This window comes from Oncorhynchus clarkii, chromosome 17 (assembly GCF_045791955.1).
Source record: "Oncorhynchus clarkii lewisi isolate Uvic-CL-2024 chromosome 17, UVic_Ocla_1.0, whole genome shotgun sequence".
NCBI lineage: Eukaryota > Metazoa > Chordata > Actinopteri > Salmoniformes > Salmonidae > Oncorhynchus > Oncorhynchus clarkii.
In genome coordinates this window covers 64,218,776-64,236,725 of record NC_092163.1, presented here as the reverse complement: position 1 = coordinate 64,236,725, position 17,950 = coordinate 64,218,776, and the positions used below count along the sequence as shown (strand labels likewise).

The window sequence follows — 17,950 nt, the reverse complement described above, 5'->3', positions numbered from 1 at the left end:
AGTTAACTGATACTGTAGCTCTGTGACCGAACACGCCCGTTTTATACGGTTCTCTATCTGACAGAGAAAATTCAGCATGAAAATCGTGATTTTTCTTCAAGATAATATTGCGTCAGAGAATTCACAAATTATCATTAGGATTTGGGTAACGTTATATCTAACGTTAGCTACATGATAGTGGTTATTTACTAAGCAAGTAACTGTTACTTATTGTATCAGTCACAGAAAATTGCAGGTTGTCAATCAGTGTCGCAAATAATTGAACAGTATCAAGACAGAGTAGCCTACTCGGGTATTTAAACTTCAATGTGGGGTAATGTTAACCTTATCACTCTTATTATCTACAATATACTATCCCCCTCCCCATGAGTGACAGAGGGAATATCAGCTATGCATATATATATATATATATATATATATATATATATATTTTTTTTTTAAACATGTATGCCCTAGGCCTATTGTTAGAAACCAAAACACCATCTGGTTATAACCTTGGTCGGTCACACTGCGTGTTGTTGTGGTGGTGCAGCAAACTAAAAGGAGCTAGCTAGCTGTTAGCTAACTAACGTTCATTAGCTAGCTCATTGAAAACTCTTGCTTGCAGGCAGTTGAAGATAATATCGTCTTCCTCTGTCACCCACCAGGTGAAAACATATTTTAAATAATTGTTCGGATTATATAATCAAATGAAATGCCATTAACCATGAGAAAGATTTTGGGCGCTTGACAGCTGCTTTTTATCTGATTAAAATTAAACCTCTGCATTGTCAGTTTAGACGCGGGGCTGGAGAAGGGGAGCTAGGGACGTTTAAAATTTTGATTGACAGATCGGTAGAAATAGGTTCTTTAATTAACATATATTTAAGCAATAAGGCACGAGGGGGTGTGGCCAATATGCCACGGCTAAAGGTTGTTCTTAGGACAAAGCCTTTAGCCGTGGACACAGCCTTTAGCCGTGGTATATTGGGCATACCACAAACCCAAGGTGCCTTATTGCTACAATAAACTGGTTACCAACGTAATTAGAGCAGTAAAAATAAATTTTTGTCATACCCGTAGCATACGGTCTGATATACCACTGCTGTCAGCCAATCAGCATTCAGGGTGTGAACCACTCAGTTTATAATTTAAAATAAATTCACATAAATATTATATGATATGCTCAAGCTATATATTTCATAAATATATTCTGGACATATATGTAAATATATTTTGAATTCCCAGCATGTATGTACATACAGTGCCTCTTTCAGAAAGTATTCACAACCCTTGACTTTTCCACACACATCTTGTTGTTACAAAGTGGGATTAAAATGGATTTAATAGCGAACATGTTGGTCAACGATCTTCACAAAATAATCTGTAATGTCAGTGAAAGACATTTTTTAACATTTGTAAAAAAAAAAATAATAATGAAAAACAAAACACTAGTATTGTATACCTTGATGAGATAACTACTCAAACCTAAGTCAATACATGTTAGAATCCCCTTTGGCAGCGACTACAGCTGTGAATCTTTCTGGGTGAATCTCTTAAGAGCTTTTCACACCTGGATTGTGAAACATTTGCCCATTATTCTTTTCAAAATTCTTCAAGCTCATTTTCAGGTCTTGCCATAGATTTTCAAGCAGATTTAAGTCAAAACTGTAACTCAGCCACTCAGGAACATTCACTGTCTTCTTGGTAAGCAACTCCAGTGTAGATTTGGCCATGCTCAAAGGGATATTCAGTGTCTGCTTTTTATTTTTTACCCATCTACCAAATAGGTGCCTTTCTTTGCGAGGCATTGGAAAACTTCCCTGGTCTTTTTAGCCAAGTATGTGTTAGAAATTCACTGCTCGAGCATGGGATACAGAGATGAGGTAGCCATTCAAAATGATCTAAAACACTATTATTGCACACTGTGAGTCCATGCAATTTATGGGACTTGTCAAGTTTTACTCCTGAACTTATTTAGGTTTACCCTAACAAAGGGGTTGAATACTTATTGACTCAAGACATTTCAGTTTTTAATTTTTTATTAATTTGTACAAATGTTCAAAAACAATTCCAATTTGACATTATGGATATTTTGTGTAGGCAGTCAATTGTTTTTCTCAATTTAATCCATTTTAAATTCATGCTGTAACGCAACAAAATGTGGAAAAAGTCAAGGGGTGTGAGTACTTTGAAGGCACTGTATGTTAAATACATTCATTTTCCATATGGGCTGGCCAGCGACATAATCCATCTCCCAGGAATATGTGGTTAGTCATCTGTGGTAGTCATCTGTCATAATTATGGTTTTGTATTGTTCTCAATAACAGAAAGTTTCATAAAATGTGTTCTTAAGCCATTATGATACTGTTTTGTCTTTTTATAGTGACATTGGAGGTATATATTTGCTTGTCAACCTTCCTATGCCAGTTTCCTATGACATCAGCCCTTTGGCACATTCTCTACTCCGAAGAGGCCCTGGCTAGTAGGAGAGTATGTGTTGTAAGGAAGGTGTGGAGCACACAGTTTAATACTTTGGGGCTGCTGATTAACAAGCTAAAGAGTTAAAACCAACAATGAAAACATAGACACATGCTTTTAATGTAAGGGTTGACAGTGCCACTGATATTTGAATAAGATAGAGTAACTTTTTAAAATCTGGATATTTGCCATTTCAACCCATCCCACGCTGCATTCATTATTAGGAGCAGGGTTTGGTGGCTTGTTTGGGAGTCAACATTCACACATGAAGTGCATTCTTGGAGATATACAGTAGCTGGTGGCTATATGGATCATCTTTACCTTGACAAAACAGCAGTGACCAACAGCAAATATCTGATTTGTAAAGCGATTGAGCGATAATGTATTTGCCTCTAACTTCTACCAAACATTAGGCCAAACTATATTTATCTAGTTCTGCCTAGGCAAGTAGTGCCCCCTATTGGACAACCAATACTATTGTGACCTAGGTTGATGGGTATAGGCTACTCACATCTTCACACGCAGAATCTGAGATGAAATTCATGTCTACCACAGGAGGTTGGTGGCACCTTAATTGGGGCGGATGAGCTCATGGTAACGGCTGGAGCGGAATGGGATCAAATACATCAAACTCATGGTTTCCATGTGTCTGATGCCGTTCCATGGACACCGTTCCGGGCCATTATTATGAGCGTTCCTCCCTTCATCAGCCTCCTGTGATGTCTACCACCTTTATATTAGATCTGCCTTAATGTATGCCATCATCCAGGAGGGACATATTTATTATAATTTTTGTGGGGGAACCAGTCGGATAAAACATTCCAAACAGTCTAACCGACCACTCAGAGGTGTCCGCATAGTCCTAAAGCACACCATTGCCTCATTTTGTATCACTTTCCAATGATAAAACTTGGGAGAGGACAAAAATGCAATTTCAGAATGTGGGGGGGAGGGGACATGTCCCCACCACCACCAATGGAAGTTGCACGCCTGCCATCATCACAATAGGAAAATCTAAAATTGTAATACATTCATTTTTTAATAAACGTACAACTCAAATATTACTTAATCTTCTTATGTTCACATTGAAATAAAGGCATATTCTCAGAAAGCTAGGCAGAGCCAGCCACAGCACGAGGGTCAACAATGCCCCTAATGATGTTGTTGGTTTTCTGGGCACCCTGCACCAGGGACAGCAGCCCCACCCTGTAGACAGTGTGTCCTTTCAAACGCAACACCTTCACATCCTCCTCCAGGAACTCAGCTGAGGGGAGATAGTTTGGAAAATAAGAATTAGAAAAAAGTGAGTGGAGGTTTCAAACCATTTCAAAGCTGATTTCCCACCCACCATTAAGTGTAGACAAAGAAAATATCAGAAATGCTCACAGTCCACCAGGAGTCTGCTCGGCTTAAGTTGGGGATGGAGTCGTCCCAGTGATATGCTATCATTCAGATTTTTGTTATATGATAAAATATTAATCAAGACCTGAAACAAAAAGCACAAAACAAAAAGCACAATGAAAGGTAATGAAATTACAAGGACATTAACTTTTAGATAACAAAAAGGCATGAACATTAAAGAGTATTTTTTAGTTTTTTTACGTGTCAGACCTGGGTGACACCACTGAGGCTGGACTCTCCATTAGAAGATCCCAGGGCCACATAGGATCCACATTTACCTAGAGACGGTATCACAATTGTTGGCATAATAAATGACAGAGGCCGCTTGCCTGGCTGGACCCTGTTCGTCTGCAAAGAAAACAAAAAAGTGTTGATATAGGATATTTTTACAAAATGGTCGTTTCTCTGATTGACAGTGTAGAATTATGTTATGTTAATACATTATACAGCCCAAACTTGCATTGTACAGTGGTATGCTGTTACCAGGTTAGATATTAACAGTCCCTGGGTTTTATTTGGCCAGGAGAAGTCCAAGATCTGGCTGTTCAGGAGAATGCCTGAAGGGGTTAAAATTCTACTTCCAAAGGGCCTGTTCAGTGAGCTGAAACATAAAAAAAAATTGAACAAGTGCAAGACTTAAGCTATCCCACACCATATCCATAACGCTAATGTAAACCTGTTATCTCCTTCAGGTAAGCTCCTAATCACAGCACCTGGTGACAGACACAATGATGTCATCGGGACCCATCACGACCACCTGGCTGGCCACAGCTCCACTCGGCAGGTCATAGACAGTAGAGTAGTGTCTGGGAGGAGATGCCTGCGAGTCACTGATCAACTGACGGAGCACTACAGCCTGTGGCTTGCTTTAACAGAGACACAGATATAAGGCGGGGGGAGATGGGGGGGGGGGGGGCTGCACATCCTCCTACATCAGTAGAGAGGACAATTGTTCACAGAAATTCCTGTCATTGCATTTCAGAAGGACTTAAATTGCATGGCTAATCTACTTACAACATGGTGAGGAAGTGAATGCACGCTTGTTAATGTTTACCTTAGCATCTTGGAGATGAGTGCAGAAACTGATGGGGTATACACAGGGTCTCCGAGCCCACTAGCCATAGTCAGGGACGCTTTCAGTGACTTCAAAATGAACACAATACACTTTTATTAGGGGAACCTTTTCTGCACACTGTAAATGACATGGGTCTCACTTCAGAGCTTGAGATACAGTACCTCAGCAATCCAGTGGTTTGCTCTATTCGTTGTACTATTCCCATTGAGGTGGAAGTCCTCCAAAATGTTGAGGACTGAGATCAGCGCAGCACCAATAGAAGGGGGAGGCGGCACGAGAACTCGGAATCCTGAGGGAGGGTGTTGCCAGGAAATATTGTGTAGACCTGAGGAGGCTGGTCAGGGGAGGACAGCTCATAATAATGGATGGAATCCAACAATTCATTATGTTCCAGCCATTATTATGAGCCTGTCCTACTACCCATTTAAAGTGCCACCAGGCACCACTGGTGTAGACAAAATATTATGTTGACAAATGCAGCTAATCCCAACATACTGTAGAATTCTTGTTTGTAGGCTACTTCCTATAAAGAGTATGAAGTATGACTATGTTTACCCTGATACAGGCCTTCAATTGGCTGCGCTATGACTGCACTGTAGTTGCTGAGATCCTCCTTGGTTAGAATTCCTCCATTTTCTTGCACCTAAAATACAGCACAGGTTAAACATGCATATGATTCAATGCAATTTGCTGAGGGCTATGTTCTTAGCTAACGCATTTATTTACCTCACTGGCCATTTCCTGTGTTAGAGTCCCATTGTAGAATTCTGACACCCCAGCCTCCAGGACAGCAGCCAGACTTGGTGTTTTCATAAGAGAGCCGGGGGACAGAGCATGGCCTCTTGGCAAGAACATGTCCCTGAAGCGCAATGACATATTCTGACCTTTCACCTTGGTTATGGCCTCTGCTGCAGGGTTAGACAAATATCAAAGTCTACTGGTGAAAACATGCAATTGGTCTAATCTTGTATTGAGGCTTTCATACAGATTGTACAGGAATGAGAAGTAAAACAGTAAGAAAAATACATGGTATGATTGTGAATCACTCCTTACCAAGTCTGTGAGAGACATTAAAGCCATCTCTGGCTACGTTGGCAGCCCTGGTGACAATATCCTCCCATGACAGTCTGGGTTGAAACAATAACAAACATAGGCTAGTATATGCTTCTGAACACAAACATGAAATTGCACATAACAAACGACAACACCTCACCTTCCATACAGTTTATGGGCTTGGTACAACCCTCTGAGCAAGCCTGGCACACCTACAATCAGACCTGGCTGGATGGTTAAGGAAAGAGGTTACAATTTAAAAAGCTCTTTTGAAGCCCCAGTGTACATGTTGCATGACTATCTGAGACTAGCCACACAATTCGAGATAATTGTTCAACACATTGTGTTATCCTAAAAATGAAAGATCTACAATAAGTTATGTATTTTTACTCATACACTTTTGTCATACAGCACATCACCTTTAGCTCTGGGTCAATTTGCAGGATCTCCTCCTTGATTCCAGAGGGTGCCGTTTCCTGGAAATTAATCACCTTCCTTATATTCTTCCGGATGTCATGAACCAGCATCACCCCTCCCCTACAGAAAAATCCATAATTAAGTCAGGTGGACCATGAATGTCCTGTCCAGCCACATGATAACCTCTGGACAATCATTATGCCACAGATATAGTGCACTCGCCGTTAATTTTCGCAAATGCTTTTGTCACTTACCCGCCAATACCTGACGCATGTGGATGGACTATCCCCAGGCACAGGGTGGCAACAATGGCAGAATCCACACTGGAGCCTTGTTCATTCAGCACCCTACGACCAAGCTCTGTACAGTGTTCATGGTCCGTCACCAACACACTCCCTCTGAAGACCTGCTGACCCCATTATAGTAAGGATGAGGATAAATATAAGGTAATAAGTAAAAGTTGTTCTAAATAGTTTCTATACATTTTTCTAAGTGAGAACATACCTCATTTGTCCCTAGATAAATCTGCAGGACCATAGCGATGGTGACTGCTATGGCAATGATGAGAGAAGCAGCATAGATGGGTATGATGGCATCCTGCCAAGTGCCACACCTACTTGGCCCCCAAGGCGGCAGGTCCTTATCCATCTCTCTAAAGGAGGACAAGCTTAGATCCGCCAGGTTAGGGTGCTGGCTCCCAGAGGCTAGATGTCTCAGGGGCAATTCTTTTGGGAGACTGCTGAGGTCTGGAGCAGAACTGAGGCCACCATGGCCATGGAGACCTGGAGGGAGAGATTTTAGACCCTGTCAGAGTGGAGGTGGGCAAAAAAAAAAAAAAAACTACTGTACATGTGTGGCAATTTGTGGTTAATACAAGCAAGATTTGACTTGACATCATATAAGTAGCATTGAGTTGCTACCAAACCAACTACCTGTGTTTCGGTTATGCTCATTCTGAAAGTTTTGCCCTTTGGTCAATGTGTCATCCACAGTCAACTGAGGTAAGCCCTCAAAGCTCTTGTAACCAACTGGGGATTGTCTGCTACTAAGTTTAGTCTCAGGACTCACATCCATTTTCCCTATGTTCACACAGAGATAAGCACATGATGCACAATTAGACAGACACAGGACTACCCTCTCCCTTCCCATCTGATGACTAGCAAACCTGCAAGTCAGCATGGTGAAAACAAGCTGTACAATAAAGGTACAACACAGGTGTTGGAGCAGTAGAATGTAGAGATACACAAAAACAATTGCACTATGTTACTAATCTAGAAGAACAGAAAGTATAACACAGTTTTATGAGCTCTCCATTGCTTGCTTCCCTCTTACCTGCCTTAACACATGACTAATGAATAATGACAAACGGGTTAAGAATTACTCAGCCAATCAGATTGGCCAATTAAGTAACCAATTGATCAGCCATTTTTTTTAAAGTAGTATACACTGAGCTGTTTCTATAACCTTCTTTTACATATTGTGTCGCATAACATTAGTAATGCCTTTTGGTCACCAAATAGCCCTGATCAAGCAGTTCTGACAGGAATGGAATAAAGGAACAATGGTGCAATCACGTGGGTCATCCTTTTTATTGCTATATGAAATGTTTTTAACTCACACACAACAATCTGACAAAATACATACGTGTAATGATACAAATACCTTTAATTTCCCTCAACATATGTTTTAGCATTTTTTTGTTGCAAAAGCTTTGCACAGAAATATGCATGCCACTGACAGTTTTGCCATAGCCACAAACTATCAAGCCTACAAACATATCTCATTTGATATTTGTATTTATTATGGATCCCCACTAGTTGCTGCCAAAGCAGCAGCTACTTTTCCTGGGGTCCAGCAAAATTAAGGCAGTTTATACAATTTTCAAACATTACAATACATTCACAGATTTCACAACACACTGTGTGCCCTCAGGCCCCTACTCCACCACATATCTACAGTACTAAATCCATGTGTATGTATAGTGCGTATGTGTGTGTATGCATGTGTCTGTGCCTATGTTTGTGTATCTTCACAAGGTGTTTTTTAAAATCTAATTTTACTGCTTGCGTCAGTTACTTGATGTGGAATAGAATTCCATGTAGTCAAGGCTCTATGTAGTACTGTGCGCCTCCCATAGTCTGTTCTGGACTTGGGGACTGTGAAGAGACCTCTTGTGGCATGTCTTGTGGGGTATGCATTGATGTCCGAGCTGTGTGCCAGTAGTTCAAACAGACAGCTTGGTGCATTGAACATGTCAATACCTCTCATAAATAAAAGTAGTGATGAAGTCAATTTCTCCTCCACTATCTCTGTGTGCATCCAAGGGCCAGCCGTGCTGCCGTGTTCTGAGCCAATCACAATTTTCCCGAGTCCTTTTTTGTGGCACCTGACCACACGACTGAACAGTAGTCAAGGTGCGACCTGCCTTGTTGATAGTGATGTGAAGAAGGCAGAGCATTGCTTTATTATAGACAGACTTCTCCCCATCTTAGCTACTACTGCATCAATATGTTTTGGCCATTACAGTCTACAATCTAGGGTTACTCCAAACATTTTAGTCATATCAACTTGCTCAATTTCCACAGTATTTATTACAAGATTTAGTTGAGGTTTAGGGTTTGGTAAGTGTTTTGTTCCAAATGCAATGCTTTTAGTTTCAGAAATACTTAGGGCGAACTTATTCCTTGATATATTCACATCTTCATTCTCTTGTCATGTACAGTACAGGTTCAAAATTAATTTTTAGCTGCCAGTGAACAAGTGACAATTCCAAGTAACAAGCTTTGTGTTTTTAATCAAATGGGGTAGATAGGATTCCTTTGGGAAATACCTTAATCTACACAAGATTGAACTATGCAAAATGTGTTTGAATTATGACTTTATTTCACTATACGGAAATATGCTGCCAATCAATTTATGTTGCATTTGTGAAGGTGTCTGAGCATGTCTGTTTGTTTGTGTGTGTATGGTGTGAGCAGATTAAAGGTCCCTGTTGTTCTTGTGTTAAAAGCGCTCCCTGGTGCTGGGTGTTCAGTGGCTGAAGTTGTGGTGGCCTGGCTGTTGGAGGTAGGTTGTGCGTGTGCGGGGTGAGTGGCGCTGAGCTCGCTGGCGGACACAGTTCTGCCGCTGGATGCAGCTCCGTGTGAGGTGGTGGCGGTCCACCCGGGTCTGAGCCCTCTGGACACGAGCAACCTGCGAGACCTTAGCCAGCTGTCCAGCCATGGACACTGATCCACGAATGATCCGGCTGGGGCTGGTGGTGCTTCTTTGGACTGGGACCACTGTTTCTGACATCCTGCAGAGAAACAAATGCTTGTAAGCCCACAAATGCACACCTACATCTGTTCACATATACACAAGGACAATCAAACATTTGGAATCAGTGGCAGAACACGGATATTGAAAAATGCTTTGACAACTTCCTGTGTCAAATGCACAAAAGTCTCTCTCACCTGACGCCAGTTTCTGAGATGGGTTCAGTCTCCTCGGTGACAGGTGGACTTCTGTAGATAGATGTGGTGGCACACTCCACTACCTGCTCCTCCAATGGGTTCAGTTCTGTAGAGCAACAAGAGAGCCAGCGTTACCCATATTTCCTCTAGTAGAGCACACTATGTAGCTACAGTCCAACCACTACTTCCTGTGAGACTGACCTTTATGGTTGATCAGAAGCCACCCTTCCTCAAGCATTTCTGCAGGGGTGGATGTCCTCTGGTCTGTAGAGATGTCCTCATCTCTTCCTAAAAACAGACTAGTAAGCCTTCTGAACATGACTGGGTTCTGTTCTGTGTGGCGGTTGGAGGTGTTGTCTCGGACTCTGGGTCACAGACTTGGTTGTGATGTTCTTGCCTGTGTTCTCTTTCCTCTCCTTTCTTTGGGAGGAAACTCAGACGCAGCAGAGGCTTTGGGTATCAAAATACTTCTCACAAAGACCTGGTTGAGAAAAACATTGTCATAAAGTCTGGGTCCCATAACTCAAACCCACTGCACTGGCCACTGCACTGAGGCTAAGAAACACTGTCACCACCGAAAAATCCACGATAATTGAGAATTTCAATAAGAATTTTTCTACGGCTGGCCATGCTTCCACCTGGCTACCCTACCCCGGTCAACAGCCCTGCAACCCCACAGCAACTTGCCCAAGCCTCCCCCATTTCTTCTTCACCCAAATCCAGATACAGTGGGGCAAAAAAGTATTTAGTCAGCCACCAATTGTGCAAGTTGTGCAAGAGAGGCCTGTAATTTTCATCGTAGGTACACTTCAACTATGACAGACAAAATGAGGAAAAAAAATCCAGAAAATCACATTGTAGGATTTTTTAAGAATTTATTTGCAAATTATGGTGGAAAATAAGTATTTGGTCAATAACAAAAGTTTCTCAATACTTTGTTATATAGCCTTTGTTGGCAATGACAGAGGTCAAACGTTTTCTGTAAGTCTTCACAAGGTTTTCACACACTGTTGCTGGTATTTTGGCCCATTCCTCCATGCATATCTCCTCTAGAGCAGTGATGTTTTGGGGCTGTTGCTGGGCAACACGGACTTTCAACTCCCTCCAAAGATTTTCTATGGGGTTGAGATCCGGAGACTGGCTAGGCCACTCCAGGACCTTGAAATGAGTCTTATGAAGCCACTACTTCGTTGCCAGGGCGGTGTGTTTGGGATCATTGTCATGCTGAAAGACCCAGCCACGTTTCATCTTCAATGCCCTTGCTGACGGAAGGAGGTTATCACTCAAAATATCACGATACATGGCCCCATTCATTCTTTCCTTTACACAGATCAGTCGTCCTGGTCCCTTTGCAGAAAAACAGCCCCAAAGCATGATGTTTCCACCCCCATGCTTCACAGTAGGTATGGTGTTCTTTGGATGCAACTCAGCATCGTTTTTCCTCCTAACACAACGAGTTGAGTTTTTACCAAAAAGTTATATTTTGGTTTCATCTGACCATATGACATTCTCCCAATCTTCTTCTGGATCATCCAAATGCTCTCTAGCAAACTTCAGATGGGCCTGGACATGTACTGGCTTAAGCAGGGGGACACATCTGGCACTGCAGGATTTGAGTCCCTGGTGGCGTAGTGTGTAACTGATGCTTTGTTACTTTGGTCCCAGCTATCTGCAGGTCATTCACTAGGTCCCACCGTGTGGTTCTGGGATTTTTGCTCACCGTTCTTGTGATCATTTTGACCCCAAGGTGTGAGATCTTGCGTGTAGCCCCAGATCAAGGGAGATTATCAGTGGTCTTGTATGTCTTCCATTTCCTAATAATTGCTCCAACAGTTGATTTCTTCAAACCAAGCTGCTTACCTATTGCAGATTCAGTCTTCCCAGCCTGGTGCAGGTCTACAATTTTGTTTCTGGTGTCCTTTGACAGCTCTTTGGTCTTGGCCATAGTGGAGTTTGGAGTGTGACTGTTTGAGGTTGTGGACAGGTGTCTTTTATACTGATAACAAGTTCAAACAGGTGCCATTAATACAGGTAACGAGTGGAGGACAGAGGAGCCTCTTAAAGAAGAAGTTACAGGTCTGTGAGAGCCAGAAATCTTGCTTGTTTGTAGGTGACCAAATACTTATTTTCCACCATAATTTGCAAATAAATTAATTTAAAAAATCCTACATTGTGATTTTCTGGATTTTTTTTCTAAATTTGTCTGTCATAGTTGAAGTGTACGATGAAATTATGAAAATTACAGGCCTCTCATCTTTTTAAGTGGAAGAACTTGCACAATTGGTGGCTGACTAAATACGTTTTTTTGCCCCACTGTAGCTGATGTTCTGAAAGAGCTGCAAAATCTGGACCCCTACAAATCAGCTGGGCTAGACAATCTGGACCCTCTTTCTAAAAATATCAGCCGCAATTGTTGCAACCCCTATTACTAGCCTGCTCAACCTCTCTTTCGTATCGTCTGAGATCCCCAAAGATTGACAGTCAAAATCCTTGGCCAGGTTTCCAATCACCACATTCTTATCGGCACACTCAACAGCCTTGATTTCTAAAATGACTGCCTCGCCTGGTTCACCAACTACTTCTCAGACAGAGTTCAGTGTCTCAAATCGGAGGGCCTGTTGTCCGGACCGCTGGCAGTCTCTATGGGGGTGCCACAGGGTTCAATCCTCGGGTCGACTCTTTTCTCTGTATACATCAATGATGTCGCTCTTGCTGCTGGTGATTCTCTGTTCCACCTATACGCAGACGACACCATTCTGTAGACCAACCTCCAGACGAGCTTCAATGCCATACAACTCTCCTTCCGTGGCCTCCAACTGCACCTAAATGCAAGTAAAACTAAATGCATGCTCTTCAACTGATTGCTGCCCACACCTGCCCGCCTGTCCAGCATCACTACTCTGGACGGTTCTGACAGTTCTGACAACTACAAATACCTAGGTGTCTGGCTAGACTGTAAACTCTCCTTCCAGACTCATATTAAGCATCTCCAATCCAAAATAAAATAAAGAACCGGCTTCCTATTTCGCAACAAAGCATCCTTCACTCATGCTGCGAAACATACCCTCGTAAAACTGACTATCCTACCGATCCTTGACTTCGGCAATGTCATTTACAATATATCCTCCAACACTCTACTCAGCAAACTGGATGCAGTATATCACAGTGCCATTTGTTTTGTCACCAAAGCCCCATATACTACCCACCACTGCTACCTATATGCACTCGTTGGCTGGTCCTCGCTGCATATTCGTCGCCAGACCCACTGGCTCCAGGTAATCTATAAGTCTTTGTTAGATAAAGCTCTGCCTTATCTCAGCTCACTGGTCACCATTGCAACACCCACTCGTAGCATGCGCTCCAGCAGGTATATTTCACTAGTCATCCCCAAAGCCAACACCTCGTTTTGTTGCCTTTCCTTCCAGTTCTCTGCTGCCAATGACTGGAACGAATTGCAAAAAAAATCAAAATTACTGAAGTTGGAGACATATCTCCCTCACTAACTTTAAGCGTCAGCTGTACACAGCCCATCTGTAAATAGCCAATCCAACCAACTGCCTACCTCATCCCCAAATCTGTTTTTCTGCTCTTTTGCACACCAGTATTTCTACTTGCACATCCTCATCTGTACATAAATCACTCCAGTGTAAATTGCTAAATTGTCATTATTTCGCCACTATTGGCCTATTTATTGCCTTACCTCCTTACTTAATTTGCTCACACTGTATATAGAGGTTTCTAATGTGAATTTGACTGTACGTTTGTTTATCCCATGTGTAACTCTGTGTTGTTGTTTTTGTCACACTGCTTTGCTTTATCTTGGCCAGGTTGTAAATGAGAATTGTTCTCAACTGGCCTACCTGGTTAAATAAAATGTGAAATATAAAAAAATAGATAAGCGAACAGATTTGCAGATCTAGGGGCACGAGGCCCATGGCTGCAGAGTTCACTTTGTTATTATGTGCTCAGCTTGTATCCTCTTCATAGCCACTGACCTGGAATACTAACCAATGGCAGGATCCTTTTAGATTCACCATGTCCGAGAGAAAGACTGCGCTATTAATTATAACCGTCTTTTGAGCAGATGCTTTTATCCAAGGGGACTCAACACAGAGTCGGTATAAGCCTATATATCAGTAAAACCCACAACTCTCTCTAATGTCAGTAGAAAGTACCAACCAACTGAGCCACCAGTAAAAATATACACTGCTCAAAAAAATAAAGGGAACACTTAAACAACACAATGTAACTCCAAGTCAATCACACTTCTGTGAAATAAAACTGTCCACTTAGGAAGCAACACTGATTGACAATACATTTCACATGCTGTTGTGCAAATGGAATAGACAACAGGTGGAAATTATAGGCAATTAGCAAGACACCCCCAATAAAGGAGTGGTTCTGCAGGTGATAACCACAGACCACTTCTCAGTTCCTATGCTTCCTGGCTGATGTTTTGGTCACTTTTGAATGCTGGCGGTGCTTTCACTCTAGTGGTAGCATGAGACGGAGTCTACAACCCACACAAGTGGCTCAGGTAGTGCAGCTCATCCAGGATGGCACATCAATGCGAGCTGTGGCAAGAAGGTTTGCTGTGTCTGTCAGCGTAGTGTCCAGAGCATGGAGGCGCTACCAGGAGACAGGCCAGTACATCAGGAGACGTGGAGGAGGCCGTAGGAGGGCAACAACCCAGCAGCAGGACCGCTACCTCCGCCTTTGTGCAAGGAGGAGCACTGCCAGAGCCCTGCAAAATGACCTCCAGCAGGCCACAAATGTGCATGTGTCTGCTCAAACGGTCAGAAACAGACTCCATGAGGGTGGTATGAGGGCCCGAAGTCCACAGGTGAGGGTTGTGCTTACAGCCCAACACCGTGCAGGACGTTTGGCATTTGCCAGAGAACACCAAGATTGGCAAATTTGCCACTGGCGCCCTGTGCTCTTCACAGATGAAAGCAGGTTCACACTGAGCACGTGACAGACGTGACAGTCTGGAGACACCGTGGAGAACGTTCTGCTGCCTGCAACATCCTCCAGCATGACCGGTTTGGCGGTGGGTCAGTCATGGTGTGGGGTGGCATTTCTTTGGGGGGCCGCACGTGTGCTCGCCAGAGGTAGCCTGACTGCCATTAGGTACCGCGATGAGATCCTCAGACCCCTTGTGAGACCATATGCTGGTGCGGTTGGCCCTGGGTTCCTCCTAATGCAAGACAATGCTAGACCTCATGTGGCTGGAGTGTGTCAGCAGTTCCTGCAAGAGGAAGGCATTGATGCTATGGACTGGCCCGCCCGTTCCCCAGACCGGAATCCAATTGAGCACATCTGGGACATCATGTCTCGCTCCATCCACCAACGCCACGTTGCACCACAGACTGTCCAGGGGTTGGAGGATGCTTTAGTCCAGGTCTGGGAGGAGATCCCTCAGGAGACCATCTGCCACCTCATCAGGAGCATGCCCAGGCGTTGTAGGGAGGTCATACAGGCACATGGAGGCCACACACACTACTGAGCCTCATTTTGACTTGTTTTAAGGACATTACATCAAAGTTGGATCAGCCTGTAGTGTGGTTTTCCACTTTAATTTTGAGTGTGACTCCAAATCCAGACCTCCATGGGTTGATAAATTTGATTTCCATTGATAATTTGTGTGATTTTTTTGTCAGCACATTCAACTATGTAAAGGAAAAAGTATTTAATAAGAATATTTCATTCATTCAGATCTAGGATGTGTTATTTTAGTGTAGTGTATCTCTGTAGCTAGGCATATATAGCACCATTCCATTCTACATCCAAAGTACCTAATAGGTCTCCCGGGTGGCGCAGCGGTCTAAAGCACTGCATCTCAGTGCTAGAGGTGTCACTACTGACCCTGGTTTGATTCCAGGCTGTATCACAACCGGCCGTGATTGGAAGTCCCATAGGGCGGTCCACAATTGGCCCAGCGTCGTCCGGGTTAGGGTTTGGCCGGGGAAGGCAGTCATTGTCAATAAGAATTTCTTCGTAACTGACTTGCCTAGTTAAATAAAAGGTAAAGAAAAATATATATAAAAAATAATAATCTCAGTCCTTATGAACTGTATGGACTTGAAAATCTAATTTGCAAGACTATTAAAAGGCATCCTTTTAGAGAGTTCTCACTACCAAATATGGTAATGAGGAAGTCCAGTCGCGAGTAGTGTGAGAGGATATAAAAGTATTTTTGTTTGTATTAAACCCCTTGGGTGGGGGAAAAATAATTCTGATTGGCTGGGCCTGGTTCCCCAGTGGGTGGGCATGGCTGCCAACAGGATGGCATAGTCCCACCCTCTTGGCAGCACCCCTACACCAGTCATGTGAAATCCATAGATTAGGGCCTAATGGATTTATTTCAATTGACTGATTTCCTTATAAGAAATGTAACTCAATAAAATCTTTGAAATTGTTGCATTTATATTTTTGTTCAGTGTATTTAAAAAAAAGTATACTTAGATATACAAAAACATGTTCCTTTATTTGTATGTTGTATGCTCACATAACAATTTAAAAGTATGCATTAAGGTGTCTGTAATAGAATAAACGTGGCAAAAACAAATGTAGACACTAATGAAATCATTTTTATAGCGTCCAAAATATTTTTCTACAACCTGTGGGAGTACCAAGATGGAAGCATGAAGGCTCCAAAACAGCACCTCCCGGGTCATCATTTTGTGTATATATAAATAATTGGCAGCTACTCAGCTGAGCAAATATGTGGCCTATTGCAGGGTTTCCCAAACTCGGTCCTGGGCTTCCTCCCACTAGGTCCAGGTGTTGGTGTTTGCCCTAGCAAGATCTATATAACCAACTCATCATCAAGCTTTGATTATCGTCCCTGAATGCGTCAGATGTGTATGCAACTGACGTCATTATTCAAAACCTAAACAACAGCTTGAGCAGGAATTAAGGAAGGGACGAAGCTGGGATACCACTGAAAGGCTAAACAAACCATTTCACGATGACAAAGAAAACCTGGACGTTAGCCTTATATCAGCAGAGAAAGAACTTTGAAATGAAAAGCTGGATAGGCTAGGCTTACTCCTTTGGTGCAGGTGATATAACACCAAAGTCTCGTCTGAAATTGGGGCAGTTGCAATGACAGCCAGCGGTAGTTCAGCGACCGAAAGACTGGATAATAATAGAACAGACATATTTAATTATCTCCTTTTCGGAAAGACGCCCCTCTTGCATTCATGTTACAGCATTGGAGAAGGCCTGTCAATTACAAAATTCTGCAAACTGTTGATAAAGGATTTGGATGCACGCGGTTTGGATGCACGCAGATGATAGCAATAAATAGAAAGACAAGCGGCAAATAAAACTTACCTATATTCACAGAATATTTCTCAGTTTGAGTAGGACATTCTGTTAACCCCAAAATTGTATTTGAAGAGATGTTGTAACCGATTCCTTCATTAATGCGTTTTCATTTGATGAGGTATCGGTTTATACCATATTTTTTTCCAAAGATCTGTTCTTGATTCTCTGTCTGGTCTTTGGAACTGTTTCTTTCCAAATTTAATCAAAACAGCTGATCGAGTAACGCAGCAACCGTATCCCCCTCCCGTTCGAGGTTTGGAACCAATCACGCAGTTAAAAAAGATACGGGTCTGCCCCTCATTTTGTGCAGACCTACATGGGCGTATTGGCCTTTTATGTTAAAATAGTTGCACTTGCAGCAGTGTTGTCTAGGCTTGAGGTGATTACCTTAAATGATCCTAAATGAACTGTTATTATTAAAATACTCACACCAACACCTCTGCAAAAGGACCAGCAGCAACCTTTGAAGGCTCCCTCTGTCGTCACCTCACGATTCTAATACATTTAGACCTATTATTGCATAAGTGCTTACGTATTTTCATTATTAGGCTACACACCTTTTTCAAAACGTCATTATTAGAATAAGCTGTCAACATTCTTGGTTATTTATGTATTTCTCAATTTTTTTCAAGAATTCTCATACATAGTAAACACAAACCCTTTATCCATTGACAACAAGTTCGAAAGCTAGGTAGGCCGCGTGATGTGTCAAATGTATGATAGCTATAAAGTGTGTTACAATGTATACAGCCTACAATGC

At 42.4% G+C, this 17,950-nt stretch overlaps 2 protein-coding genes across 2 annotated transcripts; both read right to left on the bottom strand.

Moving 5' to 3' along the window:
- Positions 1-2,009: 2,009 nt before the first annotated feature.
- Positions 2,010-7,182, bottom strand: LOC139369878 (glutathione hydrolase 7-like). Its single transcript, XM_071109160.1, has 14 exons — positions 6,911-7,182; positions 6,661-6,815; positions 6,409-6,526; positions 6,150-6,217; positions 5,990-6,063; positions 5,663-5,844; positions 5,492-5,579; positions 5,098-5,225; positions 4,916-5,004; positions 4,575-4,727; positions 4,345-4,462; positions 4,072-4,209; positions 3,847-3,946; positions 2,010-3,724 (listed from the first exon to the last, which is right to left on the bottom strand). The coding sequence occupies exons 1-14, from the start codon at positions 7,052-7,054 to the stop codon at positions 3,573-3,575; spliced, it is 1,707 nt and encodes a 568-aa protein (XP_070965261.1). The 5' UTR covers positions 7,055-7,182; the 3' UTR covers positions 2,010-3,572.
- A 794-nt stretch (positions 7,183-7,976) lies between these two features.
- LOC139369877 (tumor protein p53-inducible nuclear protein 2-like) lies at positions 7,977-17,407 on the bottom strand. The gene is made up of 4 exons (XM_071109158.1): positions 17,197-17,407; positions 10,060-10,339; positions 9,859-9,964; positions 7,977-9,701 (listed from the first exon to the last, which is right to left on the bottom strand). Exons 2-4 carry the CDS (start codon positions 10,175-10,177, stop codon positions 9,437-9,439), a joined length of 489 nt encoding a protein of 162 aa, XP_070965259.1. The 5' UTR covers positions 10,178-10,339; positions 17,197-17,407; the 3' UTR covers positions 7,977-9,436.
- Positions 17,408-17,950: the final 543 nt, after the last annotated feature.

What these genes read in the sequence shown, in the direction of transcription:
- LOC139369878 (XM_071109160.1), bottom strand. Translation starts at nt 7,054, where the DNA reads ATGGATAAGGACCTGCCGCCTTGGGGGCCAAGTAGGTGTGGCACTTGG. An exon ending in GCCCATAAACTGTATGGAAG is followed by an intron (nt 6,064 to 6,149) that starts GTGAGGTGTTGT and finishes GTTTCAACCCAG; the next exon opens with ACTGTCATGGGAGGATATTG. An exon ending in CACAGGAAATGGCCAGTGAG is followed by an intron (nt 5,580 to 5,662) that starts GTAAATAAATGC and finishes GCTGTATTTTAG; the next exon opens with GTGCAAGAAAATGGAGGAAT.
- LOC139369877 (XM_071109158.1), bottom strand. Translation starts at nt 10,177, where the DNA reads ATGTTCAGAAGGCTTACTAGTCTGTTTTTAGGAAGAGATGAGGACATC. An exon ending in GCTTCTGATCAACCATAAAG is followed by an intron (nt 9,965 to 10,059) that starts GTCAGTCTCACA and finishes GTTGCTCTACAG; the next exon opens with AACTGAACCCATTGGAGGAG. An exon ending in ATCTCAGAAACTGGCGTCAG is followed by an intron (nt 9,702 to 9,858) that starts GTGAGAGAGACT and finishes GTTTCTCTGCAG; the next exon opens with GATGTCAGAAACAGTGGTCC.